The 24,007-nt window shown below is 44.9% G+C and overlaps 1 protein-coding gene across 2 annotated transcripts; it reads right to left on the reverse strand.

Moving 5' to 3' along the window:
• Window positions 1-283: 283 nt before the first annotated feature.
• On the reverse strand, window positions 284-18,863 carry palm1b (paralemmin 1b). 2 transcript variants are annotated; one of them, XM_063016590.1, is made up of 7 exons: window positions 18,634-18,863; window positions 8,098-8,143; window positions 7,286-7,366; window positions 4,435-4,556; window positions 3,858-3,927; window positions 3,128-3,149; window positions 284-2,624 (listed from the first exon to the last, which is right to left on the reverse strand). In XM_063016590.1, exons 2-7 carry the CDS (start codon window positions 8,140-8,142, stop codon window positions 2,209-2,211), a joined length of 756 nt encoding a protein of 251 aa, XP_062872660.1. In that variant the 5' UTR covers window position 8,143; window positions 18,634-18,863; the 3' UTR covers window positions 284-2,208. The 2 variants fall into 2 exon arrangements, with proteins under 2 accessions (XP_062872660.1, XP_062872661.1); XM_063016591.1 differs by lacking the exon at window positions 18,634-18,863 and adding an exon at window positions 18,258-18,309.
• Window positions 18,864-24,007: the final 5,144 nt, after the last annotated feature.

A 24,007-nucleotide genomic window follows, 5' to 3' on the forward strand; every position in this document is an offset into this window, starting at 1 on the left:
CACTTTATGTTTTTCTGGCATTGCTAAACGTAAACATCTACTAAACACTATCTATCTATCTATCTATTAAAACAAACCATCAAGTTCATCATGATCTCTTCTGCTCATGTTGTTGTGATGGTGGCATCTTGTGGCAGTGGCATGTTGACAAGGACTATACTGTATCTCCTTCTTTCTGGTCCAGGTTTCAGCATGGGTGGTGGAGAATAAAGCAGTGGTGAAACATGAAAATGAAATTATGAATATTAATATGATTATTATTAATAATGTTGGAATCAGGATGTGTGTTGAACATCAGACGACCTTTTATTTCATCTATCGTAAACCTCATTATTGAAACATTCCTAAATATACACTTAAATATACACATATATATATTTTCTACCATGACGTAACGCACACGTGTGTACAAACAGTCCTCACAGTGATCTGAGATGAACCAACACAGAACAAAACACACAATGTGTACATTATAAAAGCTTAACAACTCTGTTATATAATCTGATAGATAAAGTAATATCCATTAAAAACGTTACAGTCAGAACAGTGAGAAATATTTACGAAATATTCATATTTATACCGAGATCTCCTTCATACTTCATTTAAAATCAAACAGGTGAAACAACACTGAACAACACTGTCCCGCTGTCTCTCACCAGCACTTCATTAGAGCATTACATCATGAAAATATAGACTTATATAGAATAGAATAGAATAGAATAGAATAGAATAGAATATATATAGAAATGTCAAGACGGAAATATAGAAAAATAGTAATAGAAATAAAAAAGAAGTTCATACTGGACAGTAAGATCTGGTACATACATACAAATACATGAGTATACAGGAAGTACCTGCAGTGTAAATACAAGAGCTGAAACGTTTGTGCTATTATTATGTTCATGTCCTCACACGGGGCACCAAATAAGGAACGAAATCCCTAAGTTCTTACTGTAACCATATTGACATCATCAACGTTGTCACATGGTAGTAATGATCATTAATGACATCATTTTGGATGTCAGCGTTTGTAATGGTAACCGTAATGACATCATTACTGTTATTACTGCAGGTACATCTTATTATATGATTAGCATATTAACGTCAGTACTTCTAATCATTTCTGTTCTGATTGATTACACTGCAGATATTCCCGGATTTTATTCTACAATATGGTATCTATAATGTTATATATAATATATAGTGCTGTCAGAAACACTTTGAACACTTTTATATGAGGGCAGAATATTTATTTAAATAAACTAGCTGTTTACTGTAGTCTGGTTGGCCCACATCGCTGGAGCTCAGCATTAATTTTTGGGACTTCATTCAGTACACTACTTTTCTCAGTAGTTTTTACTGTTTATTGGGGTATTGAGATGATTCTGTAGATGCTACAGTGCTAAACAGTTTAATTTTATTTTAATGTATTAATTTATTGCTTCTCACTTTTATCCACAAAGAGCCACAGTGGCTGCAGGTCTTCATGTGGACCATGCAGAAGTTTAACCTGAAAACCAGGACCAAGTGATAACGCAAACTGATTTTGTTATGGAATCACGTCCCTCTGCCTAGCCAAATATGGCCAGCAGAGAGAGCATGGAGGTGCAGCTGATTGACGTGTCGGTTCCACTTAACTGACAGTCAGCTGTTGTCACCTTGTTGAGTGTTAATCTGCTTCTGGTGGAGGTGTTTCTATTTGTTAAGGTTTCTTCCAGAGGGTCTCCTGCTTTCTCATGGAACTGTGCTGCCCTCAGTGTGGGTCCAACCTGGTCAATCTTTTATCTTTTCCTGGAAACCCAGCTGGCATCACCAAACTTTTTGGCCATCACATTTTCAACACTTTCTGGAGCGGGTCCCACACTTGGACCCACACTGAGTTGGTGCAGAGGTATGGGGTGCCGCTTGTGCATGCCCCACCCCGTTACAAGATCAGGTGAAGCTCCCGTCTGGTTTGTAATAAATCCTGCAGCTCTTTGTGTATAAGAGTGCGAATCTCTGGTTTAAGGGTCTAAAAAGAAGCAAAGTAATGAATCTGACAGCTGTGATAATAATAATATATTAATAATATAACGTATATATAACGTATATATAACGTATATATATAATATAGAGCCAGTGGAGCACTGGAGCTGAATTAACTCGTACGATGGAGTTCATCACATGCCGGTGGTTTCACTGTCGGTTTGTAAGTTTGTTTTACCGCGCTCACATGATGGTGCAGCACTTGCACGGCTGTTTCTCTTTCTTCGCCTCGTCCTTTTTGGCCTCGCCCCCGTTTCCGGCCTCGTCCCGATTCTTTTCCTCAGGAGTGGAGGTGGCACCGTTGGAAGGCGCCGTCTCCTCGTTCTGTCCGTCCTCCGTCACTCCTTTACTCTCTCCGTCGGCAATGACGACGAACTCGGCCTTCACCTCGTCCTCGATGCCCAGGACTTTCTTGGTCTCGTCCTCGTCCTCCACGTTTTTGTAGCCCATGAACACCATGGTGACCGGGTGGTCCGCGCTGGCGTTCTCGATGGCCTTCGAGTCCAGGTTTGGGCACTCCAGCTTGGCCTCGATGCCCGTCAGCTGCCTCCTGGTGCTGTTTTTGTTCTCGGCATTGTTTTTATGGACACCGTTCTCCACTAGAAAAGATAGCAAAATATCAACAACATCCAGAAACGCCACCGACTTCTCCGGACTCGAACTCATCTGAGACGGACTGAAGTAAAGAGGAAACGTGAGCTGTGGTCTGTCAAGCCCAGTCCATTAAATTAATGTAATTAAATAAATTCAGTGATAAATTAATGATATAAAGGGATGATATGCTTCAGACTTTGCAGCAGCATTTTAGGGAAGGCCCTTTCCTGTTTCAGAAGGAGCAAGCTCTATAAAGAACTTAAAGAAAAGCTTCCTGCACAGAGCCCTGTGCTCTGGGATGAATCGGAACATTAACTGATCAATCAGCGCCCAGCCATTCAACATCAGGGCACAAATTCCCACACACAGACACACTCCAAAGTCTTGAGAGAAGCTTCTCAGCTGTTGTTCTAGCTGAAAAGATCACATAGAGGGACGTTCGGCAAGCTCAAGGTCAGGCGTCCAAATACTTTTGGCTATATAGAGAATATAAATCAGTAATACTCACGTTTTCCAGGACCATCAGGCGTCTGAAAGAAGAAAGAAACTGGGTTCAACTGGGAATCACCAGAGTAAACAAACTGCTTCCATTAGGGGGCGCCACAGCAGCATTCATATGCATATTAGATCTGGCACAGTTTTTACACCGGACGCCCGTCCTGATGCCACTCTTCTACTGATCCGGGCTTGTGCCCAGCACTAACGGTGCACTGATGTGTCCCCACAATGACTAGATTCATGTAACACCAGACACCTTCTGTATTTATGAGCCCAGCCCGGGACTTGAAGCCCCAGAACTCAGGCAGGACCTGGTTCCTCTCAAGGTTTCCTCCTGTAATTTTAAGGGTTTTTTTCCTGCCACTGTCGCCCGTGTCCTGGATTCTGTAAAGCTGCTTAGAGACGATGTCTATAGTAAAAGCGCTATACACATAAAATCGACTTGATCTGAAGCAGTGCTGTTAGCAGCAGCGTGGTACTCATGGGGTATCAGCTCACCACTGCGACAGCGACTCCTACTGTCTAGTTGAAGCAATAGACGAGTACAGCGAGAGTTTCACAAACAGCTCAAACAGAAAATGTAAACAAACTGGGATTTTCACCTGACAGGTTTGGGTCTAATCCCACTGTAGTTCTGTTCAGGTGTGAGTGGAACAGATTAGCATTCAGCTAATCACTGTGCTGTGATTGCTAAATAAATAAACACACTTTTTATTACATGCAAAATAATAATAACTCACGTTTTGTTTATCTGTGCTGGGTTTAGATGCGGGAACTCCTGTCTCGAGCTCCTCGATCTCCTGCTCCAACCTGCAACAACACATCAAATCAGTGACCACAAATAAGTGGTTGTTAAAACAAGCTCTTGGTCAGAGGTCCACATACTTTAGATCATTTTCTGCAGGACTCATGGACTGTAAGTGAGACATAATGTTGAAATACTGGACTGTATTTTTCTTTTGCGCAAATTCAACGCATTGAGTGCCAAAGCCAACAAAGCCACCCCAAAACATCAGTGAGCCTCCTCAGTGTTTCACAGCGTATTGTTTCTTCTATGAAATCATTACACAGTTTAAGAGAATTACAAAAGAGAAGTGAAGCATTTTGCTCTAGAACAAAAGCCCAAACCAGCAGTTGAGAAATGTAGAAACCTCATGTAGAACTAAACACGCACCCAGATCGCTGCTCAGCCACTAAATGTGTGAAGGGAATCAATATTTCTGTCCACTTCATTTTTATTTGTTTTACTATTTAAAAACACTGTGTTTCTGTATGGAGAATAATGATGAAATGATGGTGTATGGAGAAGGAACCCACCTGAGAACGGTGTGCTCCAGTATTCTGGTTTTGATCTCGTCCTCATGCAGCTGTTTCTGGAACTCATTCTCTCCACTGGATGGCGCTCCATCCAACAACCAGCGCTCCCTCAGAGACTTGGACTAAACACACAGGAACAGTCATGGGTTATTCTTACAGTCAGATCCAGAAGTATTTAATCGGTAAATACAGTAAAAAAGCTTTAAAGAAGAGTTTTTTGTTATTTTGGACATACTCAATTCCCTTTTACACTCTGTGCCAGCTGAACATCACCCATTGTGGCAGCGAAGAGCTGCAGATTAACAAATGCCTTCTCAGACATGTGATGATGCCAGTTATTCTTCATATCCAGCAACGGCAGATTCTCAGTGAGTCACAGAGAAGCTTCTCACAAGGCTTTGGAGTGTGTCTGTGTGTGGGAATTTGTGCCCCTTCTGTAGTATTTGTCTGGCTATTTATTTGTGGGGTTTTTTACCTGCCACAGGTGAGTTCTCCAGTCTAGAGAAGAGAGATTATACTGATGGTGGCACTGTGCCCCCGATGAACCCTCTCACACCCCTCGGCATTTCTGGCACCCAGCCAGGTCAACAGCACAGCTGAGATTCAAACAAACCCCGGTTTAACGGTAGTACAGCAGGTATACTATACAACTGAAAGTATGTGGACACCTTTCATTGACGTGAAGTTGCCCTTTCCTTTTGAGAAGGCTTTATGTGACAGTTTGGAGTGTATCAGAATTTGTGCTAGTTCATTCATTTAAAGACGGCAGAATTTGTATTACTGGGTGCTGATTGATCATTCGGTCAGTATTGATCCCTCCCATCACCGATACCATCCACAGATCCAGCGTTACCCAAGACGTCATTCTTCAGGACGGAACCACCACAGAACGAGTGAGAAGAATTTGAACTGGGATTCTCTGTGTCCGTACGAGCTAGAGCGGTGCTGGATTGGCTGTAACGTGACATGGTGATTCACTCTCTCCCCCCGTAAATAATCGATTATCGGTCAGGAAGGGAAACGAGAACCCATTACACTCCCATTAACTTCTCACGGTAGAGCATTAGACTAATGCAGGGCACTCAGAGGCCGAGAGGAAACATCAGCACGGGCGCCGGAGCAGAACCCAGTTAACGTCCACGTCTACTCACACCGGGTCTCCAGCTCTCGCTCATCACGCCCGTGTGTAAAAATAAGAAGCTAATTTATCTTCACTTACACGACTAATAAAAATAATAATCTAAAAACATCTCATCCAGCGCAGCGCTCCATCACTCCTCACATCAGATCTCCAGCTCTGGAGCTCCAGTTTCAGACTGAGCTATCAAACTGGCAAACAGGCACCACAGGCTGTGCCTGAGGGAAGACAGGAGGTTCATGGGGTTTCAGTGCTGCCCTACAACTGTGCCCTCGCAGTAGTGATGGATGACTTGTGGTGTCTCTCTGTACGCAATACGAATCTCAGTGAGACTCCACTACTGCCAGCAGCTGTAGGTCAGCATATGTAGTGTAGGGGTGAGTGATAGTCTCAGCTCTCCTGCACCAGTACAGGGGTGGTGCAAGCAGAGTGGGAAATGGCTATGATTAAACTGAAGAAGAAAAATAAAGAAACGTCCCAAAAACATCTAATTACAAGTTCCAGGCTTATAATGCTGAAGATTAAAACATGACCATGAGTTTTAATGGTTGAGAACTTCTAATGGTCTAATGGTCCTCTAAGACCAAAGATTTTAATGGTTGAGATTAAGACTAAGACGAGACCAGGACAGGACGGTTCTGAGACCAGCAGCAGGAACTCTGGGTAAAGAAAGCATTAGTGATGAGTGTGTGGATCTGAGTGATGAGTGAGTGTTTGTTCTTCTGTCCGACACCGTGGATCAATACACACTTACATTATCAGTAAACACACACACACACACACACATGCACACTAAGTATACACATATACGCACATACATTAACACCCAACTGTACACAAACCCACGTACACACTAACACACACCTACACTAACACACACCTACACTAACACACACGTACACATTAAAATCTACATGTGCACACATTCACTAATACACACTTGACACTTTAACATCCAAATGTACACAAATGCACATAGACACTAACACAAATACATACACACACCTACACTAACACACACTAAAACCAACATGTATACACACACCTACACTAACACGTATACACTAATACACACATACACACTAACACACACATACAACTTAACATCCAAATGTACACAAACGCACATACACTGTACATACACTCACCTATACTAACACACACATACACAATAACACACACACACATACATTAACACACATACACTAACACACACATATATACTAACACACATGCGTATACACTAAAACCTACATGTACACAAACACTAACACACACACATACACAATAACACACACATACACACTAACACCCACCTACACTAACACACACACACATATATATACTAACACACAAGAGTATACACTAAAACCTACATGTACACACACAAGCGCACACACACACCTACACACTAACACACACGTATACACTAACACACATACACACTAAAACACACATATACACTAAAACCTACATGTACACACACATACACAGACACACACATACACACTGAGCTAATCTATGAGCTAATGGAACATACATTAAGAGTAACTTATAGTTTTTGAGAGGAAGCAGCTTTACTTCATCTCACAGCACAGGAAGCTGTAGTTATGAATCCCCCCCCTCCCTCTGTCTATCCCCTCCATCTCTATTAGTTGCCTGATGTTTGACAGTGTAGGAGATCTGAATGTAAACATGTTTAGAGATTCGAACCTTCAGATGTTGGAGTTGTCTGCGTTCATCCTCCAGCTGTCTCCTCTTGTTCTCAATTTCAGCCTGCTTCTTCCTCTTCTCCTGAGAGACACACACGAGACGGAGAGTGAGACAGTGAGAGAGAGACGGAGTGAGGGAGAGCTGTAGGTGTATGGGTGGATCATAAGTATTGGGACGGGTGGAACAGTTAAACGCTGCTCATTATTAATAATTCACACTAAAGTGATGGTAACGACGAGAGGAAACGAATCAGCACAAATCCTCTAAACCTGCAGCAGCGCTGGTGCTTTACATCAATCTACACAAACCTGGATTCAGCAGCCGCTCCTACTCTGGGTGTACATACACCTGCAAGTTAGGGCGCATTCACATCAGAAGCAGTAAAACCGTTTTTGTTCTGCTGTGTTGTTGTTTCCTATGAAGACTGTCTCCTTCTTTTACTACATTAAACCACGTTAAGCTTTATTTTGAACCAGAAGCGTTTTAGACTCTGGGAGAAGCTGATTCTGATTCTCAGCGTTTCTCAGAAGCTGGAGCTGTAACACAAGTTTAAAAGTGAAACAGGGAGGAGAATCCAGATAAACACAGATACATGTGGAGCTGTAACCCTGGATCTGACACTTATTCCACACTGATGCAGATTCAGCTCAGATTCACACGCTGATGAGGGTTTACTGATCAAGCCGAGAGCTTAACAAAGTGACGTAAAGTTCCCTCTATATGACCAAAAGTACTAGGACACTCCTTTTTAACCAAGTTTAGGTCTTTTTTAAAGTGTGTGTGTGTGTGTGTGTGTGTGTGTGTGTACGTACAGCGATGGCCTGCAGTCGCTCCTGCTGCGTCAGAGCCTCCGACATCCTGCAGAAAAACAACAAACAAAAATTAATATTAATATTTATATTAATAAGTTTGATCTGATGGTTTATTATGTTTGATAAACAAATCTGATCCGACAACAAAATGTGATTGATGATGGAGGTTTTGAATTCCACAGTAACCAGAGTGTTTAATGCATTAGGTAAAAAAAACCTTCTGCACCTTTTACTCTGGTAAAATCACTGTAACCTTGGGATGAAATTTATTTACAGGAATCAATAAACGTTCTGCTGCTTCAGCAGACAAAAATCCACCAGTTACTGAGTAATAACCACAGAGAGTAAAGTCTGTACCATGACAAATTATCTCAGATAAAATACAAACATAAAACATTATTAACACACTGAAAACCACCTTAAACCGCCTATAGAATCAAAAACAACAGCAGAACGAAGGAGATCTTTGTATAATTGTGATGCATTAATAACCACGTTTTAATATAAACAAAAGCAGAAACAGTTTTGGAACTGAATCAAAACGACGTCACGGCTCATTAAACGTAAACTTTTATTTACAGAAATTTATAAATACATAAAAACTCAGAGCCTCGTTCAGATCGTGTGTTAATGATTCACTATATGGAACAAAAGTATTGGGACACCTCTTTCTTTCCTAATTCTTGAGTTCTTATATTTTAAGCACACTCATTCATCAGATCTGTGATGTAAAATAAACGATATGTCTCTGTTATATATGTGATGACAGTTTAGGGAAGGACATTTCCCATTCCAGTACGATTGTTCCCCTGAGCACGGAGCAGGTTTGGTGTGGAGAAACTATACAGAGCCCTGACCTCTGACCTTTAATCCTGCTGAAAACCATTGGGATGACTTGGAACACTGACTGCACACAAGTGCCTGACCTCTCAAGTGTTCTTTTGCCTGAATAGGCATAAATTCCTACATGCACATTCTAACTGTAGTAAAAAAGAGGGCGGTGCTGCTACCATATTGGTTTTTAACAAGCTCACTGTAAGGCATGATGGAGATAAAGAGCTGGCTTGACTGTGGACAGTACTTCTCACACTAGCATCTTTACTCCAGACCTAATTCTGTTTACATCTCAGCTTTGGTAGATTTGGGCTTGTTAGAAGGATGTTTTAAGCCTGGGTTCAGCTGGACTGTTCCTGTAATGAAGACGTCCTCACCTAAACGAGGCCCGGAACTGACCCTGGGTGCGACGACAAATGTTCAAGGTTAAATCTGACCTTTATTAAGTGAATGAGTGAGTGCAGGAGAGACGAGATGAGAAACGAGCAGTGAGAGTTTAGTCATGGACGATGATCTCTGGAGTGACGATGTTTACATTCCTGCTCACATCCAATCCAGATGTTCTTACATCCAGCTGAACCTGAACCTGCACTCCAACCTAAACCTGACCCTGATCCTGATCCTGACGTTCTGCTGCACAAACTCAACCACATCATACACCACACCGTCCCACTGATAAAACCTGAACCTGCTCCAAACAGAAACGGTGCTGGCCGAGTCCACAGAGACGTTCTGATCACACAGCGTTCACGTTTTTATTCATTCAAATATTTAAAAAAGAGATCAATTATAAAAGAGAGTCTTAAACAGAACAAAAAATGGTTAAAAGTTTTTGGACGGTGCTGTTTCTGTTCTAATCATTACGTCAAAAACACAGTCGCAGAAAATAACTAAAATTCACGTCCCGAACTTCTGACCCCGACTGTAACCGAATTTCTGTTATCGTACGTTTTGGGAACGTGGCGTCCCTGAACTGAACCGAGGTGAGAACGTTTAACAAAGAATCACATTAAAGAACACAGAGAGAAACATTCATAATGATTCACACACACACACACACACACACACACACACACACACACACACACACACACACACACACATCGTTATCAGATGTGGAGGAACTCCCTGACCTCAAACCCACTCAACAGCTTTGGGATGAACTGGAAGAGCACAGCCTGTTTAAATTAAATGGGCACAAATTCCCACAGACACACCTTAAAAATGGAAAACACAGGGCCATATCATATATGGAGAGACACACTATGCTTCATGTGACCTCCACCACTGCTGTGTCAGCTCCTAGACCAGCTCCTAGGGAAGTTGTAGCCTAGTGGTTGAGGTATTGGACTAGTAATCAAAAGGTTGCTGGTTCAAGCCCCACCACTGCCAGGTTGTTTCTGTTGGGCCCTTGAGCAAGGCTTTGTATAAAAGCGTCTGCTCAACGCCGAAAATATAAATGTAGATGTAGACCAGCCATAGAGACCACAAACTGCATTAGAGATGAACCACATCTGCTCGCCCCTCCCTCAGTCAGTCACCTGGAGATTGGAACTCATCCTGAACATCATGGTTTTAGAAGGGGACGTCCAACATGCTCACAGTCAGGCGTCTACATACTTTTGGCTGTACAGTGTGGTTCTGTGTAATGTTGTTTTTATTATTAAGAGCATTCGTGCTGTTCCTGACCTGCTCCTCATTAACAGAGCTTCTCTATCTCCACGCCGCTGCAGGGACCAAAACAAGCTAACCGGCTAATCACATGCTCCAGTGCTCACAGCTAAACCAGCAAAACAGCGACGCATGACGACGTTCTGAACTTCAGTACAAACGTTCACGTCTGAGAGAATTAAACAGATAAAACGGTTGAAGAAACATCTACAGTGCTTTAGAGATGAAACCAGGAGGACCTGAGACCTCCAGAGGGTCTGAATACTGTCATCAACAAGAGATTCCAGTGTTTGATGGACTGATGGACGTTCTTCTCCAGAACTTCTTCCTCACTCTAGATCAGGGGTGTCCAAACTTTTCTTGTTGGGGTTCAGATGAAGTAAAGATAATAATACAACCACGGGGCCACAACCACGGGGCCACAACCACGGGGCCACAGAGTCTTCAGTAATAAAAGAAATAAAATTACTGTATAACATCTGATCGATCGTCCACAGTGTCGTGATTTCACTCACCAGTTTATAATCCTAACCTCAGAATTATTACCCTTCTTTAAATGAAACATACCCACTTCCCTTATTCTCAGCGCTCCTGAAATCTGCGTCTAGTTTTCGTTTCTCTGGAGCCGCCGCGTTTATCCAGGAACTGGGGAACATTAATGTAGGTGTGACGTTAATGTTTTGAGTCGGGGGGGGGGGGGAGAAGACGGGGAGAGTTTTAGATCTGGTTTATGTGAGAGCGCCACCCAGAGGTCAAACAGTTCAAGCAGTTTTTGATTAATAACCTGATTAGTAGCGGCACGAGTTTCATTTTATTTCTAAAACACCTCGCAAGCCGTTTCAAAAAAAGAGTAGTTTGGACGTCCCTGCTCTACTACAAATACACACCAGTACAAGAACCGATCTTCTAGAACCCTGATAGAACCAAAGTTTGTGATCAGAACTGAAGAACTGAAGGTTGTTCTGACAGACTGAGCATCAGTACGTTCTGTAGTAAAGAGCTGATGAAGATCTTCAGTCATGCTGCAGAGAAGAACCTTGATGCTCGTCTTCCTCAGCTTCTGATTGGTGGATTTGTGGATGTTATAAGGGTACGGGGTGCAGAACGAGGTTTGATGAGTTCTGTAATGCCTAGTTCACACTACACGATTTTTGCCCTGATTTTCGCTCGGCGACTGGTCGGCGATTGATTTTCCGGGTCGGGAGCAACTCAGCGTTCACTCGGCGATCAAAACTCGGCTCTCAGTCGCTATGTGTGAACTATCCAACAACTCGACCCGACCGGCTCGCCGACCGCTCGGCGACCGGATCGAGTTTTCTAGCACGTCAGATATCTGATCTCAGATGGGCAACTGGGAATGAGTGACATGTCGAACAGCCAATGAGAACACAGGATACGGTGTGAGGGGAAATGCAGGAGAGGATATAGTTTATATCAGGATACACCGGCACACACACGTAGTATTTCTGATTTGATCGTCCTCTACAAAACATAACACCCACGCTGCATTACAAAATTATTCATTAACATCCACTTTACTGCAGAACAAGCCATATACTGTTCGTGTTGCCAAATCCACTCAGATTCATTTATTTTTCCTCTTTGATTTTACGCTGCACATCAGACCACAAACACTTTGATCACTCGCTACTTGCTGACGTGCATTTTTGGACGTGGTGTCACTTCTCATGTGTGTTTTTGTTTAAAAGAAGAAAAAAAGGAGACCAGAGAAGCTCGCCTGCGATTCCAGTTGGTGATGGATGGTGTAGTGTGAAACCCCCTATCGCCGATCAGTCGTGTAGTGTGAAATATTCACCGACTGAAAGACTCCCGGGTGCAAGAGATTCAGTTGTGTAGTGTGAACTTGGCATAAGGTAGACCAGGGCTGATCTGAACCCAGCAGTGGGGTAAAGCTCATTAAATACGGCTATACGGCTAAAAGTATACGGACGCCTGACCATGAGCCTGTCCAACATCCCAACGGTAATAAAACAGACGGACCCTCTGTGTGACCTTTTCAGTTAGGACAATAGCCGCTGCTCTGAGAAGCTTCTCACAAGACAAGACTGGAGTGTGTCTGTGTGTGTGTGGGAATTTGTGCTCTGATGTTGTACGGCTGGGCGCTGATCGATCAGTCAGTGTTCCGGTTAATCCCAGAGCTGTTGAGTGGGGCTGAGCTCTGTGCAGGAAGCTTTTCTTCACGTCTTTATAGAGCTCGCTCATGCTGGAATGGGAAAGGACCTTCCCTAAACTGTTACTGCTTAGTCAGAAGCTGATTTATTACACTTGTTAGTGACTGTTGTGGCTAAAATGTAAATTCAGTCATTAGATGGGGCGTCCACATACTTTTGTCCATATAGTGCACACACACACTTTCTTGTGTTGTATTTACTGGACCTGTACTGGTCAAAGAATTTATGTTATTAATACACGAGGACCGAGATTCATTCATCACATTTATTTAATTACTGTGTGTGTGTGTGTGTGTGTGTGTGTGTGTGTGTGAGTGTTAATCACAGACGATTTAATATTTTACTGAGTATCATGTTGTTTACGTTCCTCCATTCATTATAGAGAAACACTGAGGTTCCTGAACCACACACACACACACACACACACACACACTCACGGCTGAACATGTGTCTTCATTCAATTCAGTTCTAACATCATACTCACATTCCTCAGTTCTGAAATCATAGATCCTAAAATCCCTGTACCCCTCATAATCCCGCAGTGGTACAGTACAGGAGGATGAGGGAGGATGAGGGAGGATGAGGGGTACAGTACAGGAGGATGAGGGAGGATGAGGGGTACAGTACAGGAGGATGAGGGAGGATGAGGGGTACAGTACAGGAGGATGAGGGAGGATGAGGGTACAGTACAGGAGGATGAGGGAGGATGAGGGGTACAGTACAGGAGGATGAGGGAGGATGAGGGGTACAGTACAGGAGGATGAGGGTACAGTACAGGAGGATGAGGGAGGATGAGGGAGGATGAGGGTACAGTACAGGAGGATGAGGGAGGATGAGGGGTACAGTACAGGAGGATGAGGGAGGATGAGGGGTACAGTACAGGAGGATGAGGGGTACAGTACAGGAGGATGAGGGGTACAGTACAGGAGGATGAGGGAAGATGAGGGAGGATGAGGGGTACAGTACAGGAGGATGAGGGGTACAGTACAGGAGGATGAGGGTACAGTACAGGAGGATGAGGGAAGATGAGGGAGGATGAGGGGTACAGTACAGGAGGATGAGGGGTACAGTACAGGAGGATGAGGGAGGATGAGGGAGGATGAGGGAGGATGAGAAGTACAGTACAGGAGGATGAGGGGTACAGTACAGGAGGATGAGGGGTACAATACAGGAGGATGAGGGGTACAGTACAGGGGGATGAGGGGTACAGTACAGGAGGATGAGGGAGGATGAGGGGTACAGTACAGGAGGATGAGGGAGGATGAGGGGTACAGTACAGGAGGATGAGGGGTACAGTACAGGAGGATGAGGGAGGATGAGGGGTACAGTACAGGAGGATGAGGGAGGATGAGGGGTACAGTACAGGAGGATGAGGGGTACAGTACAGGAGGATGAGGGTACAGTACAGGAGGATGAGGGAGGATGAGGGAGGATGAGGGGTACAGTACAGGAGGATGAGGGGTACAGTACAGGAGGATGAGGGAGGATGAGGGAGGATGAGGGGTACAGTACAGGAGGATGAGGGGTACAGTACAGGAGGATGAGGGAGGATGAGGGGTACAATACAGGAGGATGAGGGGTACAGTACAGGGGGATGAGGGGTACAGTACAGGAGGATGAGGGTACAGTACAGGAGGATGAGGGAGAATGAGGGAGGATGAGGGGTACAGTACAGAAGGATGAGGGAGGATGAGGGAGGATGAGGGGTACAGTACAGGAGGATGAGGGAGGATGAGGGAGGATGAGGGGTACAGTACAGGAGGATGAGGGAGGATGAGGGTACAGTACAGGAGGATGAGGGAGGATGAGGGAGGATGAGGGGTACAGTACAGGAGGATGAGGGAGGATGAGGGAGGATGAGGGGTACAGTACAGGAGGATGAGGGAGGATGAGGGTACAGTACAGGAGGATGAGGGAGGATGAGGGAGGATGAGGGAGGATGAGGGGTACAGTACAGGAGGATGAGGGTACAGTACAGGAGGATGAGGGAGGATGAGGGAGGATGAGGGGTACAGTACAGGAGGATGAGGGAGGATGAGGGAGGATGAGGGAGGATGAGGGGTACAGTACAGGAGGATGAGGGAGGATGAGGGGTACAGTACAGGAGGATGAGGGAGGATGAGGGGTACAGTACAGGAGGATGAGGGAGGATGAGGGTACAGTACAGGAGGATGAGGGAGGATGAGGGTGAGGGTACAGTACAGGAGGATGAGGGAGGATGAGGGAGGATTAGGGTACAGTACAGGAGGAGACCACGTGTCGGAGGGGGTGTGTGTTAATTACGACCCTCCTCTGTCAGGTTTGGAGTAGAGAGGAAGTATAATTCAATTGGGGAATTGGATATGACTAAGTTGGGAGATAAATTGGGGAAAAATACAAAACAATTCTAGGAGCAACAACAGCTCAGCCGAAAAGCCACACAGGCTCACAAAACATCCTGTCTCAAACGTCTACGACTGCATGTTCACAGCTGCACACAGGTCTGAGATCCAGAGACCAGAGAGGAGAACCTGTAGTGTCAGCTGTGAAGTGTGGTGGAGGAGTTATAACGGTGGTGTTTAACTGGATTAACGTCCATAAAGAACTGGTTTAGTGAGTCACGACCTCGACTGAATATTTCACGACTGAATAAGAGTGCATCACTGCAGTCATGGTCACAAATCCAGAGAGGAGCTTCTCAGCGGACACATCTGCTGGTCGCATTAGATCCTCCACAGCTGGAAGCTCTGAGCCGCTGGAGTCAGAAACCTGATCCGTAAATCCCAGAGGAAACCACTCCACTACATTGTTCTCTCGGACTGCATGACGTCAGGCAAGAGGAGCGGGGCGGGGCGAACATGCTAATGAAACACAGAGGCTTCACTGATCTGCTCTGTAACCTTCTTATCTGCTGAGAGGAATTCAGGGAGGTGGAAGATCTGCTCAGCGTGGACGTCACCGTCAGGGAGTCAGATCAGCACCCGGGAGTCCGGACTGATACACGTGAACTAAAGTATGTGGACGCTTCTTCTAATGACTGATTCACGAGATTCAGCCTGAACGGTCACTAACAGGTGGAATAAATCAGTTAGTTTAGGGAAGGACCTTTCCTCTTCCAGCATGAAGAAAAGCTTGAGTGTCCTGCACAGAGTCCTGAGCTCAGCCCCACTTAACAGCTCTGGGATGAAGCGGAACACCGACTGATCGATCAGCACCCAGCCTTACAACAGAACAGGCACAAATCCCCACAGACACACTTCAAAGTCTCATGAGAAGCTTCTCAGAAGAGCGGCTGCTGTTCTAGCTGAGATCACACAGAGGGTCCGTCTGCAATAATACTGCTTGTTTTTAAAAGTCTCAGTTGATGTTCCGGTTCATCCCAGAGCTGAATATGATTTCCTTTATATGACTGATTTATTACAGCTGTTAGTAACTGTTGGTCAGTCATTATCAGGGGCGTCCACATACTTTTGAGCGTGTGTGTTGGTGGGAGTAAACAGGAACAGGATGGTTCATGTCAGCGCTGAGAGCTGTCGGTTCAAACCCTGATATCAGGATCACGCTGATACCCACACCAGCAGAACTGGGTGAGGGGTCACCAACACACCGGGGGCAGGAACATCGTCCAGAACTGTAAACCACAAACCAGTCATTCACTCAGTGTCTGTTTTTACCACCGGTTTATCCTGGTCAGGGTCACAGTGGGTCTGGGGCACTGGACGAGAGACAGGAAACACCCCGGACAGGCCGCCAGTCCATCACAGGGTCAATTCTAGTAGCTCCAGTTTGTCCTGACTGCATTTATTTGTCTTGTACTGTGAAGGAAACCCACACAGACATGGGGAGAACATGCAAAACTCAAAATGGCAGAACCCAGGACCTTCTTGCTGTGAGGGTTCGAATCTCAGCAGTGCTATCAGTCGCCGGGCGTCGACACAGAAGTGTAAAACAGAGGACAGTCGGAGCTCAGCGGTTAGGGTGCTGAACTAAATATCAGAAGGTGGCTGGTTCAAGCCCCACTTCTGCCAAGTTGCCAGTGTTGGGCCCCTGAGCGAGGCCCTTAACCTTCAACTGATTCTGTTGTATTTAGTCACGTTTGTAAGTTTGGATCAACTAAATGGCAGTTGTAGCCTAGTGGATAAGGTACTGGACTAGTAATCGAAAGGTCGCTAGTTAAAGCCCCACCACTGCCAGGTTGCTGCTGTTGGGCCCTTGAGCGAGGCCCTTAACCCTCAATTGCTCAGAATCTCATTGGTGCTATCAGCCGCCTGGCATCGACACAGACATAGATCGTGATATAGAGGGCTCGGCGCTTAAGTGCTGGACTAGTAATCAGAAGGTTGCTGGTTCAAGCCCAACCTCTGCCAAGTTGCCAGTGTTGGGCCCCTGAGAGAGGCCCTTAACCTTAAATACAACCCTTAATACTCTGTTGTATTTAGTCATGTTTGTAAGTTTGGATCAACTAAATGGCAGTTGTGGACTAGTGGTTAAGGTACTGGACTAGTAATCAGAAGGTCGCTGGTTCAAGCCCCATCTCTGCCAGGTTGCCACTGTTGGGCCCTTGAGCGAGGCCCTTAACCCTCAATTGCTTAGACTGTATACTGTCACAGTACTGTAAGTCACTTTGGATAAAAGCGTCTGCTAAATGCTGCAAATGTAAACGTAAATGTAAAAAAAATGTGGACGTGTGAAGGTGTTTCCGGGTGGAGCCAGACCCACTGCGACCCTGACCAGGACAACGCAGATGTGTTAAAAATTAAAGACGAAATGAAATAAACAAAATTAATTAATTATTTTAGTTTAAACACACGACTAGTAAAAACAGTGATTCATGCTTATAGGGATCAATAAAGTAATCAATCAATCAATCAATCAATTAATCAATCAGTCAGTACTGGACAGTAAACTGTTTGATGCAAAAGTTTGTACACCCCCTCCCCCATTGAATAAACATCAGAGTGAAAATTAGTGGAAGAAAATTCTGCACATGTAGCTGATTTTTCAATCCAAAAGTGACTCTGACTGCTTCACTACAAGCAACCGGGGGCTGAGGGGCCTCGCTCAGGGGCCCAACAAGTGCTAACCTGAAGGGAGGGGTGGGTGGGGTGGATCGAACCTGCTTTGTTCTGTTCAATCTGTTTACTAGTCAAGTATTTTAACCCCTGAGCCACTCAGACCTACATTTCTGCACCAGTACAGCCCATAAACTCACAGTGACACGTGACTCGGTTATTATTAATTATTATTAATTACATTTCATTACATTTTTAATTGCATTTTAATTACAAATACAGGAAATGACGTCCTGAAAACCTGCTGAAGTTTTTCTCCCTACAGGAGAATCAGCAGCACAAACGAGGCTGCCAGTACAGATCAATAAATGACCAAAACAACACCTACACCCCCCCCCCCACACCACCACCACCACCACCAGCACCCAACACACCTACTGCACTACATTACCACAATAATAACCGAACATACCTGAATAATCCGTGCAGCACCAATCACACATCCACTGTGTGTGTTATCAGAGGAGCTATAACTGTACACACACACACACACACACACGCGCGCGCCATGTTAGAGCATCCCACCCATCACACTCACACACACACACACACACACTTTAAAATAACACCGTGTACCACACACAGCCCACGCACGTCAGTGTTTCGGGTTTCAACAGGGTGCAGATCGAACCCCGAATTATTTCATCCGTTTGTCTGTGCGACCGAACGGACACGCGGACGCGCGCGCGCACACCGGGGAGGTCAGTGCGTTAACACGCGCGCGCATTCGACCTAATATTTCGTTAATATTTCGTTAATAATTGGGTAATAATTGGGTGTGTACTCACTCGGTCAGTATGGCGGTTCCTCCTCCCGCTCCTGCCCTTCAAATCAGAGAAAATCCCGAACCCGAGTCTCTGGATCTGAACCACCGGCGCGCCAATCCCTGAAAACACCCAACTGATTCTGTTCTAATCCCACAAAACACCGCGTGTGTGAGTGTGTGCGGTGTGCATGTGTAGGATGGAGTGTGTGTGTGTGTGAGTGTGTGTGAGTGTGTGTGTGTGTGTTACGGGGAGCGACGCTCCACCGACAATGAGCGCGCACACACGCACACGAGCGCACACGCCCCTCGGTCGGTCCCTCCCTCTGTGTTCAAGATGCTTTTAGGTTCATGATATCATGGTACAAGCACAAATCAGAAAAAGTTGGGACAGTTACATTGACTTGAATTTTATTTGAGCGCAGACAGGATGAAGCTGAGATATTTCATCTTTTATCTGCTCAACTTCATTTCATTTATTAATAAACATCCATTCCTGCATTTCAGACCTGCAACACATTCCAAATAAAGTTGGGACGGGGGAGATTTAGTGCTAGTAATGAGGTGAAACACTAAATAATGATGTGATTATAAACAGGTGATGTGAACAGGTGATTGTGATCATGGTTTGGTACAAAAGCAGCATCCAGGAAAGGCTGAGAGTCTCTGATGAGTAAAGATGATCAGAGGATCCAGTTTGTCCACAAATGTGTGAGAAAATGATTGAAATGTTTAAAAACAATGAACCTCAAAGAAAGATTGGAAGGGATTTGCATGTTCTCCCTCTACAGTGCAGAATATCATTAAACCATTCAAGGAATCAGGAGGAATTTCAGTGTGTAAAGGTGGAGGTTGCAGCTTAATCTGAACGCTCGTGATCTTCCATCCCTCAGACGCCATCAAGAACCTCCACTCAACACTAGCTGATATAACCACATGGGTGAGGGATTAGTTTATCAAACCTTTATCAGCTCTACAATACAGAGTTACTGCACTAATCATACTTAACACTTTACTGTGCAAAAAAGAAGCCTTATGTTAACCATGTCCAGAAGCGGCGTCGACTTCTCTGGGCTCGGCGGCATCTAGGATGGACCATCACACAGTGGAAACGTGTATTGTGGTCAGATGAATCAGCATTCCAGAAGACGAGAAGGACTGTCCAGACTGTCATCAGCAACAAGTCCAAAACCCAGGGTCTGTCATGGTATGGGGGTGTGTCAGTACCAGGGTCTGTCATGGTATAGAGGTGTGTCAGTAGCAGGGTCTGTCATGGTATGGGGTGTGTCAGTACCAGGGTCTGTCATGGTATAGAGGTGTGTCAGTACCAGGGTCTGTCATGGTATAGAGGTGTGTCAGTACCAGGGTCTGTCATGGTATGGGGTGTGTCAGTGCCCTTGGTAAAGGTCATTTACACTCTGTGATGCAGCATTAATGCAGAAAAGTACGTTGAGATCTTAGAGCAACATGTGCTGCCTTCAAGACGTCGTTACAAAGGCATGGCTGAGGAAGAAGAGGGTACGGGTACTGGACCGGCCTGCCTGCAGTCCTGCTCTGTCCCCAATAGAGAACTTGTGGAGAAAACATAAAATATCTCAGGTTCATCCTGTCTGACATCAAAGTCAAAGTCAATGTAAGAAACTCTGTGTCCCAACTTTTTCTGATTTGAGGTCGTATTTAGGGAATCCAGAAAGGAAAACCTCCCTCTCTGGCACGGCTGCTGGCACAGAGTGGGCACTGCACAGCAACAGGTCAGGGTGGCTGTGGAATGTACCCTGGACAGAGCGCCAATCTCTTAATAATAATAATAGTCACTCGTCTAAGAGCAACCAATCCACCTTCTGCATATTTCTGGGAGGTATGTGGAAACCAGAGTGCCTGAAGGAAAGCCAGGCAGGCAGAGAAAGAACATGCAAAACTCCTCACAAACAGAGATGAGGCAAGGTTTAAGGCCAGGAGGTGTGTGGCACAAACAGCCCCCACTGTACGTCTACAAACCTTCGTTTCAGAAAAGTTGGGACGCAGTTTGGAACGATACAAACACAAGCAGCGGTTGTTAATATAAAACCAGCACTAATACACAGAGTTAAATGGTTTTATTTAATATAATATATAATATAATATCAGCTATCTTGCTTTTATCCCAAATATTTGCTCGTATGGTCTAAAGAGTTGGGACAGGACCAATTTAACACTCGGTTCTTAGTTTATCACTAAGTTTTGGTTCTCTATGAGCAAGGATGGGTCTTGAAAAAGCACCAGAAACTGATCCCACAGTTTAAACCTTTTAATTGCAAGGATTTCAATTATTTCACCCTCTACGGTGCATAACACACAAACGGTGGCTAGGTGGGTAGCACTGTCGCCTCACAGCAAGAAGGTCCTGGGTTCGATCCCCAGGCGGGGCGGTCCGGGTCCTTTTTGTGTGGAATTTGCATGTTCTCCCTGTGTCTGTGTGGGTTTGTGTGTGTGTCTACCCTGCGATGGACTGGCGCCCCGTCCAGGGTGTAACTGTGTGCCTTGCGCCCATCGAAAGCTAGGATAGGCTCCAGCACCCACTACCCCCCGCGACCCTGATTGGATAAGCGTTTAAGAAAGTGAGTAAGTGGATCAGTTGGTGTTTGTTGTTTAAGAAAAACAAGACAGTACCATCCTTCACCACTAGAGGTCAGCATTACCCCAATAACCCTACTGTCACCATGGTTACCAGTCTGTAATCCACTCTCATCACCACTACATATGATTTGCAGCGACCCTGTTGCTCTGAGGGGGGCAAAGGGATGAAATCTGTGCCAGCTAAATGCCAACCGGAGTGTAACCGAGCCAAACATTCAGGCCTGTAGAGCAGGATCATGCACTCGCCTACATGAGGAGAAGATGCTGCAATAAATAAATAAATAAATAATAAGTCATGATTATAGAAGTATTTACTTTTATTTTAGTAAAAGTTGAACAAGGTTTGATAAGAAAGAAGTTTTAGTTTATAATATAAAAAGAATTATTTTATAATTGAGCAGACGAGAATAAATAACTGCACATGCAACACAAACAATTCAACTAACAATTCAACAATTCAACTCTCAACTGTTTCTGTATTAAAGAGCTAAAATCACCGGCCTTCCCTAACCTGATCAGTCCGGTTTGTTTAAATCTCCGTTTGTTTAAGTGAACAGAAACGAGAGGAATTTATTTCAGCACCTTTTTTACAGACGTCGTTTATATAACACAAACACTCCAGTTCCTCCCGGTTCATCAGATTTACTCTTCTATTATCGTGGTTCTGTTTCTGATGGGGGGGCTCGGTGGGTAGCACTGTCACCTCCTCACAGCAGGACGGTCCTGGGTTCGATCCCCAGGTGGGGCGGTCCGGGTCCTTTCTGTGTGGAGTTTGCATGTTCTCCCTGTGTCTGTGTGGGTTTCCTCCGGGAGCTCCGGTTTCCTCCCACAGTCCAAAAACATGCAGTCAGGATAACTGGTGACACTGAATTACCCTGTAGGTGAATGTGTCTGTGTGTATGTGTGTGTGTGTGTGTATATGTGTGTGTGTGTGTGCGTGTGTGTGTATATGTGTGTGTGTCTGTATGTGTATGTGAATGTGTGTGTGTGTATATGTGTGTGTATATGTGTGTGTGTGTGCGTGTGTGTGTATATGTGTGTGTGTGTGTGTGTATATGTGTGTGTATATGTGTGTGTGTGTGTGTGTGCGTGTGTGTGTATGTGTGTGTGTGTGTGTGTGTGTGTGTGTGTGTGTGTCTGCCCTGTGATGGACTGGCGCCCTGTCCAAGGTGTTACTGTGTGCCTTGCGCCCACTGAAAAGCTGGGATAGGCCCCAGCCCCCCCCCCGCCGCGACCCTGACTGGATAAGCAGTTAAGAAAGAGAGTGAGAGCTGCATTGAGGGCCACCTCTCAGGGGCCACAGACTGACCCGGCGTTCACATTAGCAGGTGATCGTTCTTGTGTTTGGTTGCCGCACTCCAGAGTCGACTGAATAATACAAACCCAGTTCCAAAAGAGTTGGGACAGTAAGAAAAACACACACATAAGGAACGATTTCACTCATTTGTGCTGCAACAGCGCCTCCTAAAGTCCAGCAGCAGACGGTGCAAGTGGTGGATAAACAGATAAAGCAGCTCGAACCGCTGTGTGTGCTCAGAATGTCAGAGAATGCCACCGCCGGTCAGAGTAAAGACGTGTACAGGGAGTCCAGACATGTCGGTGGAGAAGTGCTGTGGCTCAGAAGGTTGCTGGTTCAAGCCCCACCATCACCAAGTTGCCAATGTTGGACCCCTGAGCAGGAACCCTCAATCGCTGGACTGTAATTAGCTCAGATAAAGATGCCTGCAAAACGCCAGAAATGGAAATGTGATCAGGCAGCGTGGCCGTTGTTTATCAGCAGGGTTCACCAGAGTGATTTAAAACAAATAAAAACATAAAGACGATCTGATGTCACACCAACAATAATTTCGTCTCAGTTTAACTTAGAAATAAAAATGAATACATGAATATATTTTAGTTAAACCTTCGCTGGCTTGTTGATAACTGGTGTAACCGTCGTTGGTCATGGACTTGTGGACGTGATTTGGTTCATCTGGTGATGAAACCAGGTGAAACGTTTCAGATTTCCTACGTTTATTTAAAGTTTGGCTGCATTTTTTACTCATTTTCTCGCCGCTGGTATAAAATCGTTGTTGCATCTCGTCGGCTGTGCTGGTTTGCTCAGTTAAATCATCCTGCATGGGCGCATTCACACCGGACCCAGACTCGCTCATGAAACGAAGCTCCTCCTGAACTCCATCTGATCCATTTCAGATCTTCAAAAACAATACACGACACCTTCTTCATCTTCTGCATGAAACGAACCTGCTCAGGTGGTCGAGTCTCTTCTTCCACATCCATAATAAACACATGAACTATTTACACCAAACCCCCAGCGGGCCGAGAAAACAATCGACTCTTCTTTAGTCCTACAGGCTTTGAAACTCTTAAAACGTCTTAAAATTGGATTTTGGACCTTCAGATGCCCCTCGTGTTCTAAAACTCATTAAGTATTCACGCTGAACCCCTTGTGGAGGACTTCAGGTAGTTTCATTGTCTTCTGTTGATATTCATGAAAATGTCACGTTTAATAAAACCTCGCTGGGGAGAAAAAGAGCCGCGAGTCTCAGGTCCAACCGGTGGACATGATCTTCCACTTCCAAACTTTCACATTCCAGTAAAATACTCTGAACCAAGGATCTCCAGATCTCCTGAGTCGGTCTTGTTCTCTTCAATTTCTCCAAATAAAAACACGTTCCTGACCTTCCAGCGAGATGAAGAACCTTCAACTGTAGGTCTCAGTTTTCCCAGTGGCTCAGATCAATAAGTTACTCCCCATTACATCCCAAAAACACGGAACCCCA

Source organism: Trichomycterus rosablanca, chromosome 20, assembly GCF_030014385.1.
Source record: "Trichomycterus rosablanca isolate fTriRos1 chromosome 20, fTriRos1.hap1, whole genome shotgun sequence".
Lineage (NCBI taxonomy): Eukaryota > Metazoa > Chordata > Actinopteri > Siluriformes > Trichomycteridae > Trichomycterus > Trichomycterus rosablanca.

Coding starts and splice junctions, on each gene's coding strand:
- palm1b (XM_063016590.1), bottom strand. CDS start 8,142: ATGTCGGAGGCTCTGACGCAGCAGGAGCGACTGCAGGCCATCGCT. Junction 4,557..7,285: donor GACAACTCCAACATCTGAAG/GTTCGAATCTCT, acceptor CTGTGTGTTTAG/TCCAAGTCTCTGAGGGAGCG. Junction 2,625..3,127: donor GCCTGATGGTCCTGGAAAAC/GTGAGTATTACT, acceptor TATCTTTTCTAG/TGGAGAACGGTGTCCATAAA.